Genomic DNA, 23,091 nt, shown 5'->3' with positions numbered 1-23,091 from the left:
CTATCTATGAGCAACATACTATTTGAAATTTCATATACGTATTCAGTTTTTCTTTTTACCTCGCGCGTGTTATCGATGTTATCCAATGAAATGACGCAACCAAATAAGGGCTGAAACCTCTTCTGTTGCCGGAACCAAAACGTCCGGAGGCAGCAGACAGCTTACGACCCAGATGTGCTGTGTTTTCCAGCATATTTTTCTTTTCATCTTTCACCATTTTCGCTATGGTTAACTTGGAAGTAATAAATGATCTGTGGATGCAGATTGATAAGTTACATTTAAGCTGTCTTCAAACTGAAGAAAGTCCACAGAGGATAGAGCAAAAGAGAAAACTTAAAGGTGACTAGAATATCAAGAACTAACCTATTTCAGGTGCCTGATTACCCTTTACCCAAATTATTAGGTTTTATGAAGGAATACTTATGCCTGGTCACCTCCAATCAAAGATTTTACTCCACCACCACCAAAGCAGTACTTTACACCTCTATACTTAGGAGGAGTGAGCACTTCAGTCCAAACAGGTTTAGGCATGCATGGGAAATGCTTGCAACATATGCAGCAAATTTACTTGGTCAACCATGGAGGAAAGAATTCAATGAAATCAGGGTAAATAACAACCTAAAGTTCTGTGTTTACTATTTTTTAATTGTTTTATGTAGTTATATAGTGGAGCCTTCAAATATCAAATTGAGCAACAGCTGATTGGAGCAGAAGAAATTTTGATGGAAATGGGTTATACTCTAGATTTAGAGTATAACCGTCTAATAATTCAAGGGGTCTTGGATTATGATAGAGTCATTATCAGTCACAGGGACTGCCTTCTTGCAGAAGTAGAATCCCAGGTTGTTAATATATTTCTTGAATTTACAATTTAACAACTAACAGTGTAAATTTTCAGATTTTATGTGAGATCCATGCTGCACTGAGTGTTAGCACAAGACCCTGCTCATGGATATCCATATTTGATTTCCGCGACAGTTACGTTGGATCAGTAAACCACTGTGTAAGGGGTCTGATGTATCAAAGTGCACAGAAAGAAAGTCACTACAATTTCAATCCACCAGCACCTGCTCCTTCTTACTTGGGACCTCAAGAAATGTATCCAAGTGCCTTCCCCTATCACATGATGTACCAGCAATACGCAAAACCAGCGTTCAACTATTCTCTCTCAGCGGAACAAAAAGAGCTATATCTACCCAAGACTCTACCCCAATCAAACTCAACAAACAATACAGCTAGGTCGCTGGAACCAAGGAGTCTGGAGGGACAAAAAATGCATGAAACCTTCGAAGTCTGGAATAACTCTTTTGCACGTGAGATGAAGAGTATACCGAAATTCGATAGCTTGTTGGATATTGATCGCTTGGAACAGCTTTGCTATGATGAAGTCGATAACATTAACCCAAGCAGCACTACTATCGAGAGGCCAAAAGAGGACAGAAGATACAAACAAAAAGAAGAGAAAAATTCCCCTTCGGCCATTAGAGAGTTGTCTGAAGGAAACATCAATCGGACCCCGGAAAAAGTTGTTGTTGGATCTTCGAAAATAACCAACAGGCAAAATTCTGGCTCGTCACCGATTGGAGCTAAGCCCAAAGAAGCCACACCGTTTAGTGGAAGACCCATTAACCAAAATTTGAATTCGGCCAAGGTAACGTAAACGAATTGAATTCGATTGTTTAAAGTTATAAAAAAAAAACAATCACAAACCTATATTCTTTCCATTCCACAGTTAACTGGGTGGGAATGTCTGTTCTGTACTTTCCTAAATCCTGATGACAGAGAAATCTGCGACATGTGTTCCAAATCTAGGCACAAGGGATCGGAAAGTCAGCCTCTGTTCCGCGGCGGGCGTGAATGCTCCAACTGCACGTTAGTGAACATACCTGAGGCTGAGAAATGCGCTGCCTGTTCTACCTCCCTCACGAACGCCCCTACCTATATCTAAGATTCTTCACATAACCACCATTATTACTAAAATCATTTATTAGTGTTGTGACTTCCCTTATAATTTTTTTTCTGCTTTTTTTTTCTTTTTAGAGATTTCGAAATTGTATTTATTGAATGAACAGACAGTGTTGGAAATGAATTGTAATCCTATGTTAACTTCTTTCCTCTGTTGGCTGATTACTCAGGAAAGCCAAGTGTCCTTTGTTACATCTGTTCGAATAAACATTAAATCATGAAAGGTATGATATTTAAATACAGAAACAGCTATTAGTTAAAGTTCAGTTTTACCTATTTGCGTAGTGTCCGCGAAGCCCACACTTTTAAAGAAAGGAGAAAACGAATTAGGTTCGTGAGAAAGGACACGTCTAAACAAAGGTATATATCTTTTTTTACTCTGTAGCAAGTGACTTCATCCAAGGGTCTTAAATTAGTCCGATCTCTTTGGGCTTGAGAAGCATTACTAGCGTGCGTAGAGGCATCTGCTGGAGTACGATAGATATCCTTGGATTCCGATGGAATTTTTGGACATTGTGCTACGAAGAATTTAAAAAAAAATAGATGATCGGTTCTTGACACTATGACCTTGTAAAATATAGGAGTATAAGTTTACCAGCTTTGTGTCCCACTTCTCCACAGAAATGACAAACCAGAGGCATCTTCCTCTTGTCACCCTTAATGTCGTCGGGTAAAGGAGGTAATTCGAATCTCGGGCTATAGAATAGTTGTAAAATTAGTTTTAAAAAGAAATTTTTAAAAAGCTAATCTTCTGCTATTACTGGACAAATTTGCACTCGGGGCCATCGGGACAGAATCCCGCAGTGTAGTTCATGCATAGTACACCTAGAAACAAAGGTGTATAAATGGAAAATGTCTTTGGAAAACGATGCAAAATCTATTACGTCGAACGTGACGGTGGCGGCACGTTGGGCCATGGCGACAGAAACCTCTGTCATACCATGGGCAATCTTTGATCTTTGTTTCTGGGTCAATATGCAGAAAAGGGCATTCTTTGTTATGGCAAGCACCTGGAAAAGAATTATCATTTCAAATTCCTGCCTCTCTTTTATCTTTTACTTTAAAGCTTACTGAATCTTGCATAAAAATAGCATTCAGGCATCTTAGCCATGTCAAATTCATGGAGAAATTCACATTGATCTCCCTTTTTGCACAAACCACGTAGCCAATGCTTGCACACAATTGTCCTATCTGCTCTTAGGTGTCTGTATGGACAAAAACTCCCTCTTTGGCATTGACCTTTAGTGAAAAGGGTACACACCATTGCAGTTGATTCTAATAGGAGCCAGAATTTAATCAATGTATTATTGCAAATCTGGAATCAAGGTGAAGTACAACAAAGGCATTTTGATGTGCATTTGTCAACTAATTTTATTCTTACTGTCCATCCCAGGAAATGGTAAATTTTGGGCTCCAAGCTGTTGCTCTATATGCATAATTTAGTATACATAAATAGAAATGGTATGAATGTATTTATTATTTCTCCTACCTAAAGCAACTTCGATATCAAACTTTATATTGGCAATAGGCGCAATTGCGCTATCCATGGTACCCATTTGTTTACCAAGTTTGTGGTCCAACACTTGCTCTAACAAAAATAATTTACACGCGGAAGCCGAAACACGTATCCCTAGCACCCTAGATTCCCTTGCTTATTTTGTTTTAATAACAAACTGTAGAGGTAAAGGAAGCCCGGTTTAGAAGGTAGGACTAAACAGAATCTTTCCCTTCTTTGCAGTTCTTGTCAAAGTTGTTTCAATTTGGAAAATTGAATACGAATTTCATGATTCCAATATATATCATATTGATAAGCAATAATAGCCTTGAAAAATCACATCGCCATTACAGCAACAACAACAACAAACCGCCGCAATCTTTGATAAGCACTAATACAGTGGCTTAAATACGAATTATACGGTTAAAGTCCTGCGCATTCTCGGCCTTTGCACGTTCACTATTTTTAGAAATAGTTTCCTAAATAGAAAGAATTTGAAAGATATTTCTTGTTTGGAAAAAAATACAAATAATCAAGCATAAAGAAGCAGGAGAGGCAGTTTGTTTTGGTTCTATTATGCTTTGCCTCCGAGGTTTGCTTATTATTTACTTTACACTAGTTGTTTCCTTGATCCACTAGAGGGACAATCATGGACTTTTTCATCTAGCTGACATGGCTGCCTGAAAAAGTGTATTAAGTCCCGTTTGGACTACAAAACAATTGACAAAGGATTCTTGTTCTTGTTTTATTTTGGATTGCTTAAATGCACAGTTGAACCACATGTGACATTCATCTTCCTCGATGTCTGAAGTGTAATCTCAATATCCGTGTTTCGATTCGGAGGAGAGCAAGATTTCCCTGTTCGCCAGCAATGTCCCACACAGGGATCAATAGGAGAAATGGGGCCATTAAGATTCGACTCACAAGTAAATGTTTACATATCTATTGGCCTTATACTCAGCAAATTACAATATGTATATCCAGAAAGCATTTTCTATGTACTCTTCCATCAAAATTCTTAGTTAGTGTCTTCCATTATGAACAAGCTTTTCTTTATTTGTCACCCTGTTTCCTGTCTTTGTAGATAGGGTAAACTTCATCCTGCCCCCAGGGCTGGATGAAATAGGTAAAGTGGAGGACATAAGATTAGTATTATAAAAGAAAGACTAACAAAATGACTAGTAATATTGATACTAATCTCATTCTTTGTTTAAATTATCAGTACTGTGCGCCAAGAATCTCGCAAAGAAGGATCTGTTCCGTTTGCCTGACCCATTTGCCAAAGTCAGTGTTGAGGGATCGGGCCAGTGCCACAGCACTGATACCTGCAAGTCTTCATTGGACCCCAAGTGGAACCAGCACTTTGACCTGTAAGCCATCAGTAAAGAGCTTAACCTTCACAAATGTCATATGGTTTTATCTTCTCCCTTGCAGATATATTGGCAAGTCAGATGCCATAACCATAAGTGTTTGGAACCACAAGAAGATTCACAAGAAGGAAGGAGGAGGTTTCCTTGGATGTGTGCGAATCATGTCCAATGCCATTCAACGCTTGAAAGATACTGGATGTAATATAAACTAGCCTTTCATCACATTATTTTTATTGTTTGTTTTTATCCTTTTTCCCTTATATGTTTTTATTTTTTGCTTTAGATCAAAGACTAGACTTGACGCGCGCGAATGCAAACGACACAGATCAAGTGAAGGGACAAATTGTTATATCCTTACTCTCGCGAGAACAACACAACTCCTCAAGCTGTCATGAAAACAGTGCAACACCCGTCGTTCAAACGGTTGTCGATGCTTTGGGAAACGTCGCAAGTCCTGCATCATCTGCAGGTATCCAAGACGCTGCCACGGTTTCGGTCACCGCGCCCCTTCCGCAGGGTAGTAATAAAATGTCAACGTACTGGAATCGGCCTTAACTCTTGTTTTCCTTCAGGTTGGGAGGAAAGGAGAACATCTAGTGGCCGTAGATATTACGTGAATCCGGAATCAAGAAGTAGTCAGTGGACCAGGCCCATCGTTGAGAGTAGTAATGGTGCTCAGGCTAGTAGCAGCTCAGTTGCCACTAGCACTGGCCGAGAGAGTAGACGCAGTCATAGTAGCAGAGAACGAGATAAACGACATCCTGCCGTTCCCGTTCAACAAAGTCACAGCCTGGATGCAGTGTCGTCATCCAACCCTTCCGGATCATCTTTCAGAAGACGATCTGTCCGCAACCGTCAACAACAACAACAATCTACGCAACAACAACCCGCAACGCAACAGCAGACGAGACGACCCCTAGCCACTGACCTACCAGACGGTTACGAAATGCGCAAGACTGGTCAGGGTCAGGTGTACTTTTATCACGTGACGACAGGTATTAGCACGTGGTACGATCCGCGAATACCGCGAGACCTCCGCGATCTTCCCATGCCCGGCGCTCTGCCCCCCGGTTGGGAAATGCGTCATACTCCATCGGGCAGGATTTATTTTGTGGACCATAATAACCGGACGACACAATTTACCGACCCTCGCCTCTCTTCGGGACTGGCTTTGCAGAATCTCCTCAAGTATTTTCCACGGAAAACTTCAAAAAAATTTAAAATTTGTAAAATATTTCGATACAATTCTATTAATTTCAATGAATTCCACAGTCTTCATAGATCAGACCATCGTGCAGCCCCATTGCCGCCTCAACCTTCTCTCCCACCTCCCAACACCGTAGCCACATCGGAGAGCGGTGCCTGTGCGGCACCTGTAGCGAACTCGAGCTTCTCACCTCCACCGATTGCCACTCCACTACCGGATGAGAAGCAAGAAGAGGCGCTGCCGCGTTACAAACGCGACCTGGTCGCCAAAATTAAAATTCTTCGGACGGAATTACAGACGATGCAACCGCAATCTGGTCACTGCCGTCTGGAAGTCTCTAGAACTGAAATTTTTGAGGTTTGCACGGGACAGTGTCTTCATTTTTTTGTTGTCCCCTATGGGCCTGGTCAATTAAGGCAAGAGAATTGTGGTTGTTCATACAGGAATCGTATCGGAGCATCATGAAACTACGTCCAAAGGATCTACGTAAACGGCTCATGGTCAAGTTCCGCGGTGAAGAAGGACTGGATTATGGTGGCGTTGCGCGCGAGTGGCTTCACCTTCTCTCGCAGCAGATGCTCAACCCATACTACGGTCTCTTCTGCTACTCACGCGAAGATAATTACACCCTACACGTCAATCCCGACAGCAGCGTCAATCCGGTAATTGATGATCGTCATTGTTTTTTTCTTACGTTTTGTTTGTCACGTTGACAACAGTGAATGATGGTGATTCATGTTTGGTTTGTTTCTTTTGGTGGGGAAAATCGGTACAGGAGCACTTGTCCTACTTCCACTTTGTCGGACGGATAATGGGTCTGGCTGTCTTCCACGGACACCATTTGGACGGCGGTTTCACGTTACCCTTTTACAAAATGCTTCTCAACAAGCCCATCACCTTGGACGACATCACCCACGTCGATCCAGAACTCCACCGCTCCCTGACCTGGATGCTGTAAGTCGTGCGTAATAATTTTTGATTGCCCTTCGTGTTATTGATTGCTATTTTCCTACAGTGAAAGTGACATAACCGGAGTTATTGACACGACTTTCTCGGTCGAGCACAACGCTTACGGCGCCATTCAAGTCCACGACCTCAAACCCGACGGCCGCGATATGGTCGTCTCCGACGAGAACAAACGGGAATACGTGCGGTATGGCCTCCCTCGCACTCGAACTATTCATTAAAAATAACAACGACAACAGCAAACATTATGGGCGTATCAGTTCCCAGCTTTCTTTTTTTTTTCTATTGGATTTGATGATTTGGGTGCGGCCGACCTAACGGACAAGATTACCACTGTCCCGCGGTCAAGACCATATACGGTCTTTTTTTGTGTTTGTTATTCCTTGTGTTTTTTATTTTTCTATTAGGGTGTGGTCTAGATGACTTTAATGCCCGTCACGTTTCGCAGCTGTTATTCTTATCAAAGAATTTGATTATTGGGTTCTAACTGATCACACCACTCATTTTTTATTTATTTATTTTTATGTTCTCGCCGCCAGGTTGTACGTGTCCTACCGATTCATGAGGGGCATCGAACAGCAGTTTCTCTCACTCCAGAAAGGTTTCCACGAACTGATTCCGGCCAACCTACTTCGACCGTTTGACGAGCGGGAACTGGAACTGCTCATTGGCGGCATTTGCAAGATCGACACGGCTGATTGGCAGGCCAATACTCGCCTCAAGGTGAGCAAGTTTCTTCGCTCATCAATATTCATTCTTTTTTTTTTTATTTATTTAAGTTGTTTCTTTGAAACTTGTTGTGAACCGACCTTGAATCTTTTTTTTTATAGCACTGTACAGCCGAAACGCCCGTCGTCCAGTGGTTCTGGCAGATAGTTGAGTCCTACAGCGAAGAACTGAGGGCCAGATTGTTGCAGTTTGTTACCGGATCATCGCGAGTGCCTCTGCAAGGATTCAAAGCCCTTCAAGGTTGTTATTGTTTCTTGGCATATCTCCTTGTTTATTTTCTGCCTTTAGCTAACTGACTTTTTTTATCTATTGCTTTAACGTTGGAACACTGGCGTGTAGGTTCAACTGGGGCGTCCGGTCCTCGCCTATTTACTATCCACCTGATTGACGCTCCCTGCGAGAACCTACCAAAGGCGCACACATGCTTTAACCGGCTGGACCTGCCCCCTTACCCGTCCTATGAGAAGATGCATGAGAAGCTGACGCAGGCCGTCGAAGAGACGTGCGGCTTTGCCGTCGAGTGATGATTTTCTTTTCCTCCCCTCTCTGAGTCGGCTTTAAATATTAAAAAAATATTTGTTTGTTTATCCCTCCCACATACTCCCTCCATTTTTTTTTGTGTGTGTGTGTGTGTGGTTTGGAATTCATTCTTGCTCTTCTCCCCTTTTAAAAGAAAACAAAAAAATCGGTGATGGGTCTCTAGCTCAACGCCTTACCCTCCACCATTTTCTTACGGCTGTGGCATAGCTGTGTGCCCTCCCTGTGTAAATACATCAATGTGTAGTAAGCCTCTTTATCCTCCCGCTCGTCCCTCCTACCAAACAATACCACACCTTCGTGAAGAACAAAATTGAAAGAAAAAAAAGAAAAATTTAATCATAGGTCCATTTTTTTCCCCATTATTATTTTTTATGCCGACAAAAACTGTTCTCTCTCTCTCTATGTAACTGGACTATCCGATGTCTGGCTATATTGCTTATGTGTTCTGTACCGTACTCTTGGCTGTTTTTTACCTTTTCACAACCTGCCCGCCGCTTCTTTCGTATACGTCTCTTAATTTTTCACCGTCATCATCATCGTTTGCTCTTTTCTTTTTTTTTTTCTCACCATCGCAACGCGCGGACACACAATGATTCCACCAATTTTTGGTTTCATTTCTTTTTAAAAAGAGGTTTTAAAAAAAAACAGCTTGGTGGTCTGTGTGCGTACCCCCATTTTTTATATAATTATTAAATGTGTTGTTTGTTTTTTTTTTCTTCTTCATTTAAAAAATTTCAACTCGAAAATTTGAAAAAAAAAAACGAAAAAAAAGCAGATAAAAAAGAAATTAAAGAAGATAGTCCCTCCAAAACAATCATGCTTTGCAAAGTAAAACAGAAAAGTAAAAGAAAAAAAAAAAGTTCAACGTCTTTTATGTTTCACCCACAAACTTTTATACGAACACTCGTCATGTCATCCCGCACAGATAAAACAGCAACACGACACTACACAACCATACAAGAAGAAGAAAAGAGCCATTTCAATATACATATTTTATGCGACGATTTCGTCGTATGATATCAATTTTTGTATTGTTTTTGTTAATCTTTTTTTGGTGCGACAAGTGAGTATGTTTTCAAGGGGAAAACAAGAACTGTTGATATCAGATTGTAACTCTTCAGCGTGAAATCGAGTTCAGTCGTAAAAAAAGAGAAGAAGAAGAATAAAAGTTAAAGTGTCTCTCGAATACCCCCGCCAGACAACACCTCTGGCAAAGGTAGACATGCCGTTATTTGCTGGCCATGGCAATATGGCGTAGAAAGGGAGCCCACACGCAACACACAACTTGGACTTTTCGGCGTGAATCGATAGTTAAAAGGTGTGCAGCACCTTCTTCATTCGTCGGTTGCCTAGAGCCATCTAGACTTATCTCTCTAGGCTCTGTTTACGTGAGTGTGTTTGGTTGGGTGGGGGTTCCTCCCTTCACCGAGCTCTCCTTTCTCCCGAACGGGACAGCCAGTCGGCAGTGAACGCCGCACCTGAACGGTGTGCAGTATTTTTCCTCGTCGTCTCGCTCGTTTAATTTTTCCATTTTTAACTTTTTTTTGCTGCGAAATCTTTCATTTTCTGTTGGAAAAAGGAAGAAGTTCTAACGACTGAATCAGGCGTGACTATTGTCTTATTCTCTTCACACACATTTATTACCTGTCGACACGATTCGTTTCCGTTTTCGCCGCTTCGATTGTTGCTATTTTTAATCGTTTCCCAGCAATGAATCATGTGTGCTGTGCTTCGACGACCCCCCAGCTGTCACGAAAGGCCAATTGACTCACCATCATTTTTTTAAAAGAAAAGAAAAAAGGACAGAGATTTCCAAAACTAAAAGTAAAAAAAACTGTTACCCAATCATCTCCTCGCCTTACCTTCTCCTCCCTCCAAATTAAGAATCAGGGTTGTTTCATTAGCAATTCAACATTTAAAAATTCAAACAACTGGTTTATTGTTGTTCTTTTTCTTTTCTTTTTTTTTTTAACGTTGGGATTTGAATTTTCTGTTGATTTCCTCCGGCGAATTACGAGAAGAGTCGGAATAGAATGTTGTTCGGGTCAATTTGAAAGACTACGGCAACGCCGCGTCGAATTCCTAATGAGCTGCTGTTGATGGAAGGGGTCGAAGCAAAGCAGGCCCAAAGGCTCTAAAGCAGAATGCATTGAAATTCCTCAACCCAGCGGATTGGTGTGGTGTTTTTTTTTTTTTTGTTTGTGTGTGTGTTTTCAAGAAGAATTATCTCTGTGGGAAGTTTTTTCATTTATTCGAAAGGAAAATGTCAAAATAAGACCATGACTGCACCAAGTTACTGTGGAGATGATGGCACAATTTGGCACTAACCGGACAGGAAGAAAAATAGAATCGAAAAAGTCGTAAAGTCAAGTGTATTTCGTGTGAGGGCGGCGTGCAGGGCGTCCCATCTGGGCACGTCTAATTCTTTTTGAACTAAACGAAACGATACATCGATTATCAACGACACAAACAACCACAATGTCCAAAGCTGATTGCAGAAAGTTTGCTCCCAATGTTTTCAACAAGAATAAGTGTGCCAGCTGTTTCAAAGCCAAAGAGGAACACAGCGATGAAGCTTTGGAGAACAATCGGGTAAACTATTTCTCATTCTTACAATTTAAAAAGCCATCCATTTCTCTCTTTCAGTTGTCACAATCCTTTACTCTTGTTTGGAAAGTTTTCCACCTGACTTGTGAGGGTGGGGAAGGATGTTGTTGGAGCGAAACAAAATGATGCTTCCTTTTGGGAAGAGTTTCTCGTTCTGCTTGGTTTGCTCCTGAAAATTCTGGGTGTGTGCACATGCGAGTGGCATACATGTTTGTACACACACACACACTTGTAAAAGAACATTCAGGGCCCACCTATTATTCATACGACGTTTCTTCCAACAAATCTTGGCTTCGTCATTCAAAAAGAAAGAGGCACATTCCTTTTAGTTTCCACTATCTTTTGAATGGCAGCATTTTGTCGTTCTTATCAATCTTGTTGTTGACAAAAGCCACCGTCAGATCTGTTATCGGGAGACTGCATCACTTGGTGATCTGCATTCGCGTAAGGGAAGGGGATTACATTACAGTTTTGCTAGTGGTACGTCATTGGGGTTGAAAAGAAAGGTATGTAGTTTCGAAATGAAGTTCGAAAAAAAATGAGACAAGTTATCGGCAACTCTAAAAATGGTGGCAAAAAGTTCTCCGCTGTCATTCAGGACTTTTAAAACTGAATGACATTGTTTTTTTTAACGATACCGCAGTCAATGGATTGTATGTGAGCGGCCGTGAGTCGCTCTCAGCCAGTCGTCTGCCTGCAGGTGCTCAATGCCCTCCGCCTTTCGAATGAGGTGGCCCCAAAAAAAAAGCCCCTCTCCTGCCACATCACACACACACAAGTGTCTGGCCTACAGTGAAAGTCTTGATTTTATGGTACACAAATCGCATCATTTTTTTAAAAAGAACTCTTTTCGGGAACAAACCTTGGAACTGAATCTAACACAAAAAACTGTGCAAAGTTTTTTTTTTTTTTTCAGAAGAAAAAGAACTTGTAAGTTCTTTTTTTTTCTCCACAAAAATAGAACAACACACACACACACACACACATAAGATTTACTCGTTTCTTACTACCCACCCATGTTACCTCCTTGAAAATCGTCTGTTTTTGGTCATTGGACCGCGTCCAGCTGTTGTTGTTTCTGGCCCCGTCTTGGAACCCTGTCCGGCCGACCACAAGCACAAATTGAACAGCTGGTGGTTCTGTGTTTTCTTTTTTTTTTTTTTTTCGTTTCGATTCGTATATAATTCCAGTCCGTGTCCCTGTAATTCGGCTATCTTAACATCCGGGCCCGTGGCCAAATACAAACAAAATAAATAAAAAAAAAATAAGGGACAAGGATCGTGTAGGCGGCCATTGTATATTCATTTATTCGAATGGCTTTTATCCTAATTTGTGTTTTGCTCCCTTTTTAGTCAAGAAACGCAAACGAAAGTTAGATTAAACATTATTACGATAATACCGACTGAAATCATTTTTAAAGAAACAGCTTGAAGGCAATAAGAGAATGGCGGACACGCGCAAGAGGTTTCTAACTTAATCAAAGATTAAAATATAATCCACTTAGCCATGAAGAATAAGAAGAAAAAAATAGAGAAGGGCTCTAAATAGATGTTAACGGATTTCTTCCCGGAGCTGGACATTTTTTACGAGCGTGTCAATAACGGGATGTTTCAGGATGCGAGTAGGTGGTGGGGGAGAGATCCTGGTTTTATTGTCGCTTCTCCACGTGCATGCTGTTTTTAAATCCCTTGTCATAAAATAACCCAGAAAAAAAAATATTCTAAAAGAAGCAAAAAATGTTTCAAAAAAATACCGCCACCCCTGACCGAAAAAAAAAAAAATGAAAACCGTGAGAAGATTAGGCGAAAGCGAGAAACATCATCAGCGATTGTATGCGCAACATGCGAGTGCGCGGCTACAACTCCCGCAAGCCTTTTCTCTTATTGTCGCCTTATTTGGATATGCAGGGTTTCGGTCAACAGGTTCTAACACAGAACAGTTGGATTTATTAAAATAATAATAATAATAAGTTAAAATGGAGATAACCCGGAGGCTTGCGTTTTTTTTCTTCAACAACACATACCGCTGTGGGAAACCGCCACCACCTCCTGATGAGTTGATTGATCGATTCTCATTTTAGCCAGAAATTCAAGAATTTTTATTTTTTTTTTTTTGGGGGGGTGGGGGGGGGGTTGTAGGATATGTGTTTGGTGTGGTTTATTTGGTCGCGTGTTTCACAAAAGTATAAATATCTTTTGGAGTAAGAAAAATACGGCCCAAATATAGAAAGAAAGAAAAAAGCTTCTGTCGTTATCTTGTCACTGAAGACCAACACCTTAAAAAGCCAAAGAATAGAACAGAAAAAAAAGCATGTGGTTGTCGATCGTTTCGTGACGTCATCATCCTTCAGTCAAGAGGTTTAACATACAAGCGGGAGAAAAGAAAAAAGAGAGAGACGTACAACACACGTGAAAAGCGCCGTAGGCTGCGCTCACGAGGTCCCGTGCGGTCATTGAACGCAACGGCGTCTTCTTCCACACTTCCATCTCTTTTTTTTTTTATCCATTTTTCTTCCTCCCCACGTCTATTCCGCCTCATTTAGGAAAGAGAGAAGGGGCTTGCGCTCTTCTTTTGTTATTGTGAACAAACGCTTGACCGACAAAAAGAAAAATAGAAAAGAACTTGATACAACAAGAATATTGTAATACTCGGGGTTCTTTACCATCTGGTGTCTTATTTCACATCCTTTCTCTCAAAACTAATAATACTATAAATAATAAGAATGTTATTATGATAATCTAATACATTTTTTGTTTTTCTATTCCCGCCCAAAATGTTTTTTTAGGCTAGCCGAAAAGTAGCCAAATGCGGTTACCTGTTTGCCGCACCCGACTGGGATTTCTCTAACCCCATCAACCGGACTAAGGTAAGACCTTTTTTATGATCCTAGCTGATTAATGGAACTACTAAAAAGAAAAAATAGAACACACACGAGAAAATATATGGTTTATTGTTGTCGAGATAAAGAAAACACTTAATAATAAAGTTTGGGAAAAATATGTGTAATGTGAAAAAGCATTTAAAAGGCCAAGTCACGAAATCACGTGAAAATAAAGACAACAACAATAGCCGTGACGAGACCCGGGGTGGGTGGGTGTCTTAAGTAGTAGAAAGATTTTCATGTTTTTGGTTTTCACCGAAAAAAAAACAAAACAAAAAAATTGATGTCTACAATTTATTTACGCGTCCGCCTTCTATCGTCTGGACTTTTAGCTGATTCACGCCCACCACACACAACATCCTTGGACCGGATTTTACCATTCCACTTGTTTTTATTTCAATTCATTTCGTTTTTTTTTTTTTTTTTTTGTATCCCTTTAACGGCCCCGCCAGGCGAATCGAAAGTTGGGCCTTCGACCTCGCACGAAGAAAGTCGATGGAAAAACATTTTTAAAAATTTTCACTAATATTATATTGTTCTCAAACCGGTTGATTCAATTTTTTTTTTGTTTCCTTTTTTTCTCGTTCGCCTCGTTTCATTCTGATTGACGGACACGTTAGCGATGGCAGCGAAGGTGGTTCGTCCTTTACGACGATGGGGAATTGACCTATTCCGTCGACGAGCACGTAAGCATTTTCTCTTTACGTTTTCTCTTTAAATAATAATTATTAAGAAAATTGCTGAGATTTTTTTTTTATCAAAGTGAAAAATCACACAGTACACACTAAAAAAATGGGTGGAGGAAGCCTTGTTGCGAGTCAATCAAAAATATCAAATCCAATTAACTTGTAAGGCTTTCAACGAGAAGTGAAGGCCAATGCAATAAGGCTTTGCTATATAATCAGTGCCTTGTCCCTCCCCTGAAAAGTCGGAACAAACTGATTAATCCGCCACTTGAGGTCTCCTTGTATTTTTTTTGTTGGCGAATGATGTCAGCTAACCTTTGTGTGTGTATATATAATCATTTTTGGTGGGGTTTCTCTGACCATTTTTCCCCCATTGTTTTTTTTTTTTGCCCTTATTTTTCTAAAAAGAAATTTTTCAAACGATTTTCTACAATCACCCTTCATTTCTCTATTCACGAACGCACGTGTACTATAGCCGGAGACGGTGCCGCAGGCCATCATCGACATGAATCGTGTTGTGGAAGTGTCGGAGGCGGAGGAAGTGACGGGCCACCCGTTCAGCTTGGCTTTGACGGCCGCCGATCGTGTCCACTTTCTCAAGGGGACATCGCGTGAAGAATCCAAGTGGTGGTTCGACATCCTCTCCATGTTCCCCAGGACCAATATGAAGGTATGTTGCGTGCTACTTCATTTATTTATTTATTATTGTTAAAAAAAACCAAAAAAAAACATAAACGTTAAGTATATGATGGGAAATTGGCCGTGTGATTGACCGGCCGCCTTTTCTAACGTTCTGTTTATTTATTATTATTTTTTTGTAGACCGGCCGTCATAAAAGGAATGCCACCTTCCCCGGAAGTAAAGCCACAACGATTATTTCGACGCAACAACAACAGCAACACCAACAGTCGACGGCACCCAATTCACCTTGTTTAAGTAAAGGTAAAAAAATTATGTTAATGTTATTCCATTTTAACATCAGTCAAATCAGGAATGAATAGTTCGTGTTTGACGTAATAAAATTGATGTGTGGGAGAGACTTTACCGTAACGTCGTTGACGCATTTCTTTATTTTCGTGCGTTGTTGGAAAATGGACCCAACAGGTGTTTCGATCCAGCCGTTCCAGACGCCGCCCATGTCCCGACCGCGTTTCCACAGTCACACGGAATCGCTGGTGCGAAGTGGCGCACAGCAGCAACAGCAACAACAACTCGGCGGTCTCGGACTGCAGAACTTCAACTTATTGCCGGTCAAGGACACCAACGGCCGGAACGGGAGTAGCGGCAATAAGAAAATTGCTATCGACGAAGACGACATTATTCCCGTCAAGGAAGCGCCTCTCAGTGTTTCTCCGGCCGTCGTCGCCGCTTCTCCGTGTCCCCCGCCAGCCGCCAAAACTGCCGCCGAAAAGGATATTGTTATCATCGATAAAGACTTAATCGACGATAAAATCAAAAGTAAACGTATTCAAATCACATTGTGATGTGCTTTTTATTGATTTATTATTTTTGTTTCTGTGTATGTTCCAGCGAGACGTGTCAATCGGCGCGAAATACGAGGAGCCCGAAGTGCGCGTTGCAATTCGGAGATTTTGAGCAGCCTTATTATCCCGCCCGGCAACAATAACATGAATAACGGTAACAACAGCAGCGCCAACAACACGGCTGGCAAAGGTTACGCCCTGGTTCTGCCCAGCTCGACCTTGACGGCGCCCATAGGCAGCAAGAACAATGCCGGATTGAGCAGCAGCACGTCCGACAGGCCACGATCAGCTTTATTGCCGCCCGTCCCGCCGACTACCGTCGCCGCCAGCCCAGCAGCACCGCGCTCGCCCGTCATCAACAACCCAGCCAACCCACACAGCCCGTTCTACCTGTACATGGCCGACGTCCCGCGCAACAGACATTACGAGAGTCTGGAGAGTTTGCAACACGCTTTCACTAACATGAATAGTAAGACGCACACACGCAACTAGCAGCTGTCCAGCTTTTGTTTTTTTTGTTTTTATGACGGTTTGCGCTTGTTGACGTGCTACTAACGGACAAATGTTTATGCCAAGATATTTTCTATTTTTATGATGTGATTTAAAAAAAAAAAAAATTATTATGTAGGTCCGTCAAGAGCGAGGCACAGCAGCTCGAAGGACATGCCGGACTCGGCAGGGTCCCATAAAACGGAGCCGGTAACGCCCGTTATGGCTGGCAAGGATCGACCCATGAGCATGCACGAACTGGGTTCCGCCCCTGCTGACCGTTTACGCGGACTCTCCTCCTTACATGAAACGTCCTTAGCTCGGCCAACTAGCGAACGTCAAACTTCTAAAGCAAGTCGTCAACTCGAAACGATCAATCCGCCCGGAGAAACGGTAAATATATGAGTTGCTGCCCAGTTTGATTGATGGGCATGTCCTCATTATGTTTTCGAATGGGCGGTTAATTATAAAGGGAAAAAAGAACTGAGGAAGATCTTGACACATTTTCTTGGCATAATAATTAGGTACGAGGAGATCCAGATGGATGCGGACTAGACCCCGTGACGTCATTCTGTTCGCCATTACCTGACCGCCGTTCCACGTTGACATTGACCTCCCCATTGTTGGACGACAGTCTCAGAAAGGGCTGGCTCCTTCGCCTTTCTTACGGGTTAGCAGACGAAACATCATTTGCATTTTTTGAATTTTTTAAAAATCATTTTTAATTGATTGAACTTAGGGGAGAATGGAAGAAGTATTGGTTCGTTTTGAGGTATAGTTTGTTATCGCTGTACCGCGATCATTCGGCCGAGGATGCTGGATTGGCTGACGATACGATCGATATGGCTCAAATAGCCAGCGTGGAGGAAACCGATTCTGGCCGCAGTTATGGCTTTCAAATGGCGGCTGTAGATGGTAAAAGGCATTCGCTGGCGGCTCTGACCTCGGGCATCCGCTCTCAATGGATTCAAGCGCTTCGCAACGCCTGTAATCAACAAGGGAAAATGGCGCATTTGCCGACGAAATTAGTTTCGTCGGCCAGCGCCGCGGCTCTCAAGGCCGTCAAGGAGAACGTCGATCCGGCGGGAATCGGCCGAAGAGAAGTGGACAGTGAATCACTGGAATCGTATGACGGTTCGACCACCGACGCAGACGAAGAAGACGATAACGAACTGGACGATGGTGACGTCATTGTCCATCAGTCAGAAGACGAGGAAGACGGGAATCTACCTGGATCGGAACCCATTCCGTCGCTTCCGCCCTCACCTCCGTTGAATCGCACTGCAATGTCGAAGGTGATTGATTTCCTCTTAATATCGTAGCGACGTGTTTTAACTAACCCAACGCATTTCTTTTCTGAAGGTGAAAGAGCGGGACCGATCAAGATCCAGCTCGAGATCTCGATCGCGGCATCGTTCCGCCTCGCCGTCTTCAGTCAGAACCAATAGCCCACCAGCTACAGCGCTAGTGTATTCCGTTCCACCCACTTCAGTCAGCGAATCGAACGACGGCCATCTCCAGGCGCGACTCGATGCGGCCAAGTGTGAAATTACGCGCTTGCTCAACGAACGCCGTGAACAGGAGAGGGAGGCCCAGCAGCAGCTGGTCACGCTCAACGCTAGGCTGGCCGAGAAGGAGCAACAAATGAGCCGCTTGGCCGGCATCCTCGAAGCCACCAAAGCCGAAAGCCAGCGGCAATTAATAGATATTCAGTAACTCTCGCTAATGAACGTGTTTTAATAGCCTATTGTCTCACTCAATAAATTTTCTTTTAAATAGGAATCTATTGGATAAGAAGGAAGCGGAACTAAGTTCGTTGAGGAATGAGACGGCCAACGATCGGACCGAGAACGCCGAGTTGCGTGATAGTTTGAAACGCGAACGTTCCGAAGTTTATAAATTGCGGGACGTTGCGCAGGAGCTGCGCTCTCTGCTGGACAGCCGCAACGACACGCTCAATCAGCTCCAGAGCAAGACGAACGAAGTTGAGGTGCTCAACCGTCGGCTGAAAGCGACGCAAGACACTCTGCATCAGACGCAGGAGCGGCTCCAGCGCGGCATCGATGAGAACGAAGGACTTTTCGCCCGGCTAAGACAGATGGAGGAAAACAGCGGGAACGTGTGCGGTAGCGCTGGCGGAGCCGAGGGCACTGGATCGTCTTCCTTGAGACGGAGTCGAAGTTCCACCGGTTCTATGCCGCTCCCCCTCCAGCTGTGCAATCGAAACCTGCTGGGAGGGAGCAGCAAGAAGAGTTTGCCCCGGCTGGACTCGCTCAGCGACCTGAGCAACATCGACTACGATCTCGACCTGGAGGCTTTAGATCGAGAGAGCCTCGTGGACGAGTACGTCGAGTTGCGGGCCCGTTTCGAGCGTTCCCTAGTTGAAATCCGGGCCCTGAAGCGCGAACTGCGACAGACGCAGTCGGCGATGGACGGCTTCGAAGTGGCCCATATGGCTCTGAAACAGCAATGGCAGGCCAAAGAAGGAGACTACACATCACAGCTGAGTCTAATGGCCGCCCGAGTACAGGATCTGACGGCCAAAATGGCAGCGGCCGACAAACAGGTCCGCCAGCTCAAGATCAAAGTGGCCAAATCAGAGAGTCGTGAAAAGAGGAGGACGCAATCGCTCAAGGGCCGTGAATCGTTTCAACTTTCTAAAGAAGTCGAGGATAAATTGGTCGATTTGGAACATAAAATGGCCGCTCTAGGCACTGGAACGTCATCGTCTTCAGCCGAAAAGGGTATTTACATTTTAACTGTTTTAATGTGATGTAACGAGTCGTGAATGTAAAAATATAATTTCAACAGATACGCCACCGTCGCGCGCTCGTAAAGGATTCGAAGAGCCGACTAAATCGTTCCGTATGCGGCGCAAGTCGCTCGAGGGCGGCGCCATTGCTGGTGGCGACTCGGTCAAGATCCTCTTGCGAGTAGATCAGCTGGAACAGCAAGTGGCCGGCCGTCAAAGCAGCAGCAAGAAGACGTCGTCCATAGAGCGTAAGAACTCGCTGCCCGGCAGGTCACCTCAAGGGAAGCCACCGCGTTCCAGTCCCTTAAAAGCGGCTAGCGGAACCGCGTCGACAGGTCTGTCTGTCAAACAATCCGCCATGCCTGACGGGCCGATCACTCGTCCGTCCAAAATTGTCCAAGATCTGGAACAGTGCGTTGTCGAGATGGAACTAATGTTCGACAGTAACAAGGTAAAAGAGAAATGCGCACTTTAATTATCTGTGTTTAATAAAGGGCGATGACTTAACGTCGTTATCGCGTTCCAGGTGGACGGTCACAGCCTCATTGGCAAAATTCGCGCCATCCAGCAAGAATTGCTCAATCCTGACGGAGTCAGAGTAGCCGTGTCTTCTTCGGATGGAGCTTGTCAAGTGGAAAAGATCCAGGACCTCCTCAGAGTGCGGCTGTCGGAGCTCAAAGTCAAACGAGACCAGGTCCGCAGCCTGGGCAAACTTGACTCGGCCGCCGTCAGCCAAATTGCCGCCGAGAAACTGGCGCTGGAACTGTCGATTGCCGAACAGCTCTCGATGGTGACGGCCGCCAAACTGCCCGAAGAGAGGGAAATGCTCCGCGATGCCAACTGGACCATCCACAAACTCGGCTGGCTCAAACGCAAATTGAGCGGCGAAAAATCCGCTCCGGCGCTGGACCAATCGACCAGCTTCGGAACGTATTGCGCCGCTTTGGCTGAACGCCTGTCCGCTATCGCCGCCATTTCCAGCACTTCCCGTTCTCATCAGGGAGCCGAGGGTGGAGTCGATATGGCCGCCAATCATTCGATGCTACCGACTCGGGTGGCCCAACATTTGGCCGAAGAGGAGCGCGATTTGTCCATCCTATTTTCCAAATACAAAGAGGAGAAATTGCAGGAACTTGCCCGTCTGCTGGCTCACGAAACCCTTCGCATGGGTGACGGACCGAGTGCCGACAATCAGCTCGTCGAAGAAGTCAAGGTAAATTTTAAATTTAATCCTTTTGTCAATAATTTCAAAAACTATTTGCTCATTTTCTCATTTTAGGTGCGAGAAGCTTGGCTGGAAGCTCAAGAAGTTGCCAACAAGGAACTGGTAGACAGCGAAGTCCGTCAAGCGATGACACGTATGGCTGAAGTCTTTGCCGAAGACGTGGCGGACGAGGAGCGATTAGCATCCGCTCTACTCCTTTGGCCGGCCCAGCAACTGCAGTACGAACAGCGCTGTCAAGTCGTGGAGGAAGTTCTCCGATCGGAGATGGAGGAAGCCGTTTTGCTGTTGAGCAACGCCTACGAGCGCAGTTTGCAGCAGATGAAGGCCCAGACGACCATCCTGCATCCGCCTGAAGGCGATCTAGAGGCCGCCCTCAGCGAGTTCGCTGAAGTAGTGGCCCATAAAGCCCTGATAGACGGGCACATCGCCGTGCTACAAGGCGAGACGCCATCGCAACCGCTAGCGACATCCACCGGATCGGATTCGAGCATCGTGCAAAATGTTAGCATCATCCAGGAGACGGAGGCCATCGTCAGCTCGCTGAGCAGCACGGATTTCTTCCCGGCCTCGCTGAATTGCGGCGAAGTGGCCGCCATACTGCACCGCAACCTAGCGGAGCCTCGCAGCAAGCCGGAAGAGTCCATGTCAGGCAATGGCAACAAATCGTCTGCCATCAACGAGGAAATGATTCGACAGAAATACCAGGCCGAAATTGAACAATTGCGCGCCCTGACGGAAAAGGGCATGTCGGCCATGGAGGGATCTCACAAACGTATTATCGCTCAGATGGAAGAAAAACACCAACAAGACCTGAATCGGCTTCAGGTGTGATTATTTTTTAAATAAAAATCAACATACAATAATTCAATTAACTCTATTTTTTTTAGGTTGAAAAAGAACGGGCTCTGGCGGAAGAGACACAGGCCACTTTGGCCGCTTTAGATGCGATGCGCAAGGCCCACCAAGCCGAAGTGCAGCGTGAAATCGCCCGTTTCAAAGAAGAGTTCCTCAGCCAAATGGCGGCACGTCAGGCACCCGCCGAGCGCGAAATGACACCCAACCGGGAACAGGAGATGGAGGAAATCCGTCGGCAGATCCTGTCGCTCAGCGAGAAATATTCGCACAAGTGCCTCGAGTCGGCCGCTCTGGAGCAGAAAGTCTCGTCACTCAGCCAACAGGTGGCCGTCTCCCAGCGGCAGATCCTCGATTTGGACTCGCGCAATCAGCAACTCCGCTCCTTCTTGGATACGGGAACGGGCGTCGACCATCAGCCGGACGCCAGCCCGGCCGAAGTGCTGCGAGCCAAGGAGAGCCAGTTGCTCATGTTACAGGAAGATGTGGCCGAACTTCAGTTCTGCCTACGAGAGTCGCAGTCTCGCGAAGAGGAGCTGGCTGCCATGGCCCGAAACATGGGCCAGTACCTGCGAACGGAACGAACGTTGCAGTCGGATGAAGTGGCCGCACTTCGGCACCGATTAGAAGATTTGCTCCTGCTCAGCGGACCTTCCAGCGGAGGTAGCGGGGGCAATAGCGCCTGCAACAGCATCCTGGGTCGGAAGAACAGTTCCAGCGACGACAAGAGCAGTCCGTCACGCGAATCTCCGCCGCGCGAATCTATCCGCTTTCACTACGTCCGCTCCAAGGACTTGACCCGCTCACCCAGCTGCCCCCGATTGTCGGGTTTTTTATCCCTGGCTCCGAGACTGACGGCCCGGCCAGTGCTCTCCGCAAAGGATCCTTCACAGGCCCTCAACGGATCGAGCACGACCACCCACTAACCTTGGCAGTCACGCCTGCCTTGCCACGTCAAAGCCTCTCGCAGGATTTGACTTACAAGGTGACTGTCAAACTCGGCCGGCCGGCAGTTTCGGAGATCAGTTGCTTCAGCGTCGTGGACAAGGGAATGCTAACCTATTCGCTGCCACTAACAACCAACATGTCGCAATACTACCACTCGTTCAGCTTTGTCGATAGACGTCCAGCACCTACACCTTCCTTACCTGCCCGTAAGCGGAGTGTCGATGCAACTCCTCCGTCCACTCGTCCTACCCCTCCTCTTTCACGCCTTCACACAACAAGTGCTGCCACAGAGGCAGCCCATCCGTCCCGTGTAGTTGCCGTTAAACCGGACACGTCCACCAACCGAAGGCCATCCAGGATATCGCAGTCTTGCGTTCCTCCTACACCGTCTTCCCCACTATCATTGCGCAGCTCAACCGACAACGCAGCCAAGTCCTACCTGAAACCTACCAAGGCTTCTTCGCTTAAAGCTCCCCCCAAGAGTGAACGTTCGATTTCGATATCCAACTCGCGTTGATGCGCTGTAGGATAAGACGTTTATGTGTTTGACTTACTTCCCCTCTTTCTTACAAAACAGTGTCTCGGAAAACTAATTTTTTTTTAAATTGTAACTGGAAAAATTATGCAGATCCTATAGTATTTTTACCAACGAAGAAAGCAAAAAAAAAAAATCAAATTGATAGCTTCTTCTATCATATTTTATCAACGAGAAACAAAATATATCAAACTAACGTGTGTAATTGCAAACTAATTTTATACGATTTTCGGATTGTTTTTATTTTGCTTCTCTTTTTTAATTATTATTTACTAGTGCCGTGCTGCCGTTGCTTGTTTTTTTTCCTTTATTTTTTACAAATAAATAATTCAACATTCATCTGTGCCTGACTATAAGGAA

General features: G+C 44.4%; 4 protein-coding genes across 4 annotated transcripts; 3 read left to right on the top strand and 1 right to left on the bottom strand.

Moving 5' to 3' along the window:
• The first annotated feature begins 127 nt into the window (after positions 1–127).
• LOC130693276 (protein tamozhennic-like) lies at positions 128–2,189 on the top strand. The gene is made up of 5 exons (XM_057516404.2): positions 128–339; positions 404–606; positions 660–842; positions 899–1,651; positions 1,733–2,189. Exons 1-5 carry the CDS (start codon positions 225–227, stop codon positions 1,946–1,948), a joined length of 1,470 nt encoding a protein of 489 aa, XP_057372387.1. The 5' UTR covers positions 128–224; the 3' UTR covers positions 1,949–2,189.
• On the bottom strand, positions 1,969–3,649 carry LOC130693307 (cleavage and polyadenylation specificity factor subunit 4-like). The gene is made up of 9 exons (XM_057516440.2): positions 3,455–3,649; positions 3,347–3,391; positions 3,037–3,240; positions 2,850–2,975; positions 2,727–2,790; positions 2,561–2,661; positions 2,344–2,483; positions 2,239–2,267; positions 1,969–2,160 (listed from the first exon to the last, which is right to left on the bottom strand). The coding sequence occupies exons 1-9, from the start codon at positions 3,519–3,521 to the stop codon at positions 2,103–2,105; spliced, it is 834 nt and encodes a 277-aa protein (XP_057372423.1). The 5' UTR covers positions 3,522–3,649; the 3' UTR covers positions 1,969–2,102.
• Positions 3,650–4,257: 608 nt separating this feature from the next.
• On the top strand, positions 4,258–9,295 carry LOC130693265 (E3 ubiquitin-protein ligase SMURF1-like). Its single transcript, XM_057516389.1, has 12 exons — positions 4,258–4,386; positions 4,683–4,830; positions 4,895–5,028; positions 5,114–5,347; positions 5,403–6,018; positions 6,103–6,394; positions 6,481–6,699; positions 6,813–6,991; positions 7,053–7,190; positions 7,543–7,726; positions 7,834–7,972; positions 8,072–9,295. Exons 1-12 carry the CDS (start codon positions 4,332–4,334, stop codon positions 8,254–8,256), a joined length of 2,523 nt encoding a protein of 840 aa, XP_057372372.1. The 5' UTR covers positions 4,258–4,331; the 3' UTR covers positions 8,257–9,295.
• Positions 9,296–9,711: 416 nt separating this feature from the next.
• LOC130693414 (protein outspread-like) lies at positions 9,712–22,448 on the top strand. The gene is made up of 16 exons (XM_057516544.2): positions 9,712–10,864; positions 13,665–13,745; positions 14,381–14,446; positions 14,922–15,116; positions 15,268–15,388; positions 15,551–15,904; positions 15,977–16,399; positions 16,559–16,812; positions 16,944–17,089; positions 17,159–17,714; positions 17,782–18,131; positions 18,199–19,163; positions 19,231–19,622; positions 19,698–20,384; positions 20,451–21,221; positions 21,284–22,448. Exons 1-16 carry the CDS (start codon positions 10,751–10,753, stop codon positions 22,172–22,174), a joined length of 6,366 nt encoding a protein of 2,121 aa, XP_057372527.1. The 5' UTR covers positions 9,712–10,750; the 3' UTR covers positions 22,175–22,448.
• Positions 22,449–23,091: the final 643 nt, after the last annotated feature.

The sequence above is a fragment of the Daphnia carinata genome, chromosome 3, assembly GCF_022539665.2.
Source record: "Daphnia carinata strain CSIRO-1 chromosome 3, CSIRO_AGI_Dcar_HiC_V3, whole genome shotgun sequence".
NCBI classification, from domain to species: Eukaryota; Metazoa; Arthropoda; class Branchiopoda; order Diplostraca; family Daphniidae; genus Daphnia; species Daphnia carinata.
This window is presented reverse-complemented; position numbering and strand designations above follow the sequence as displayed.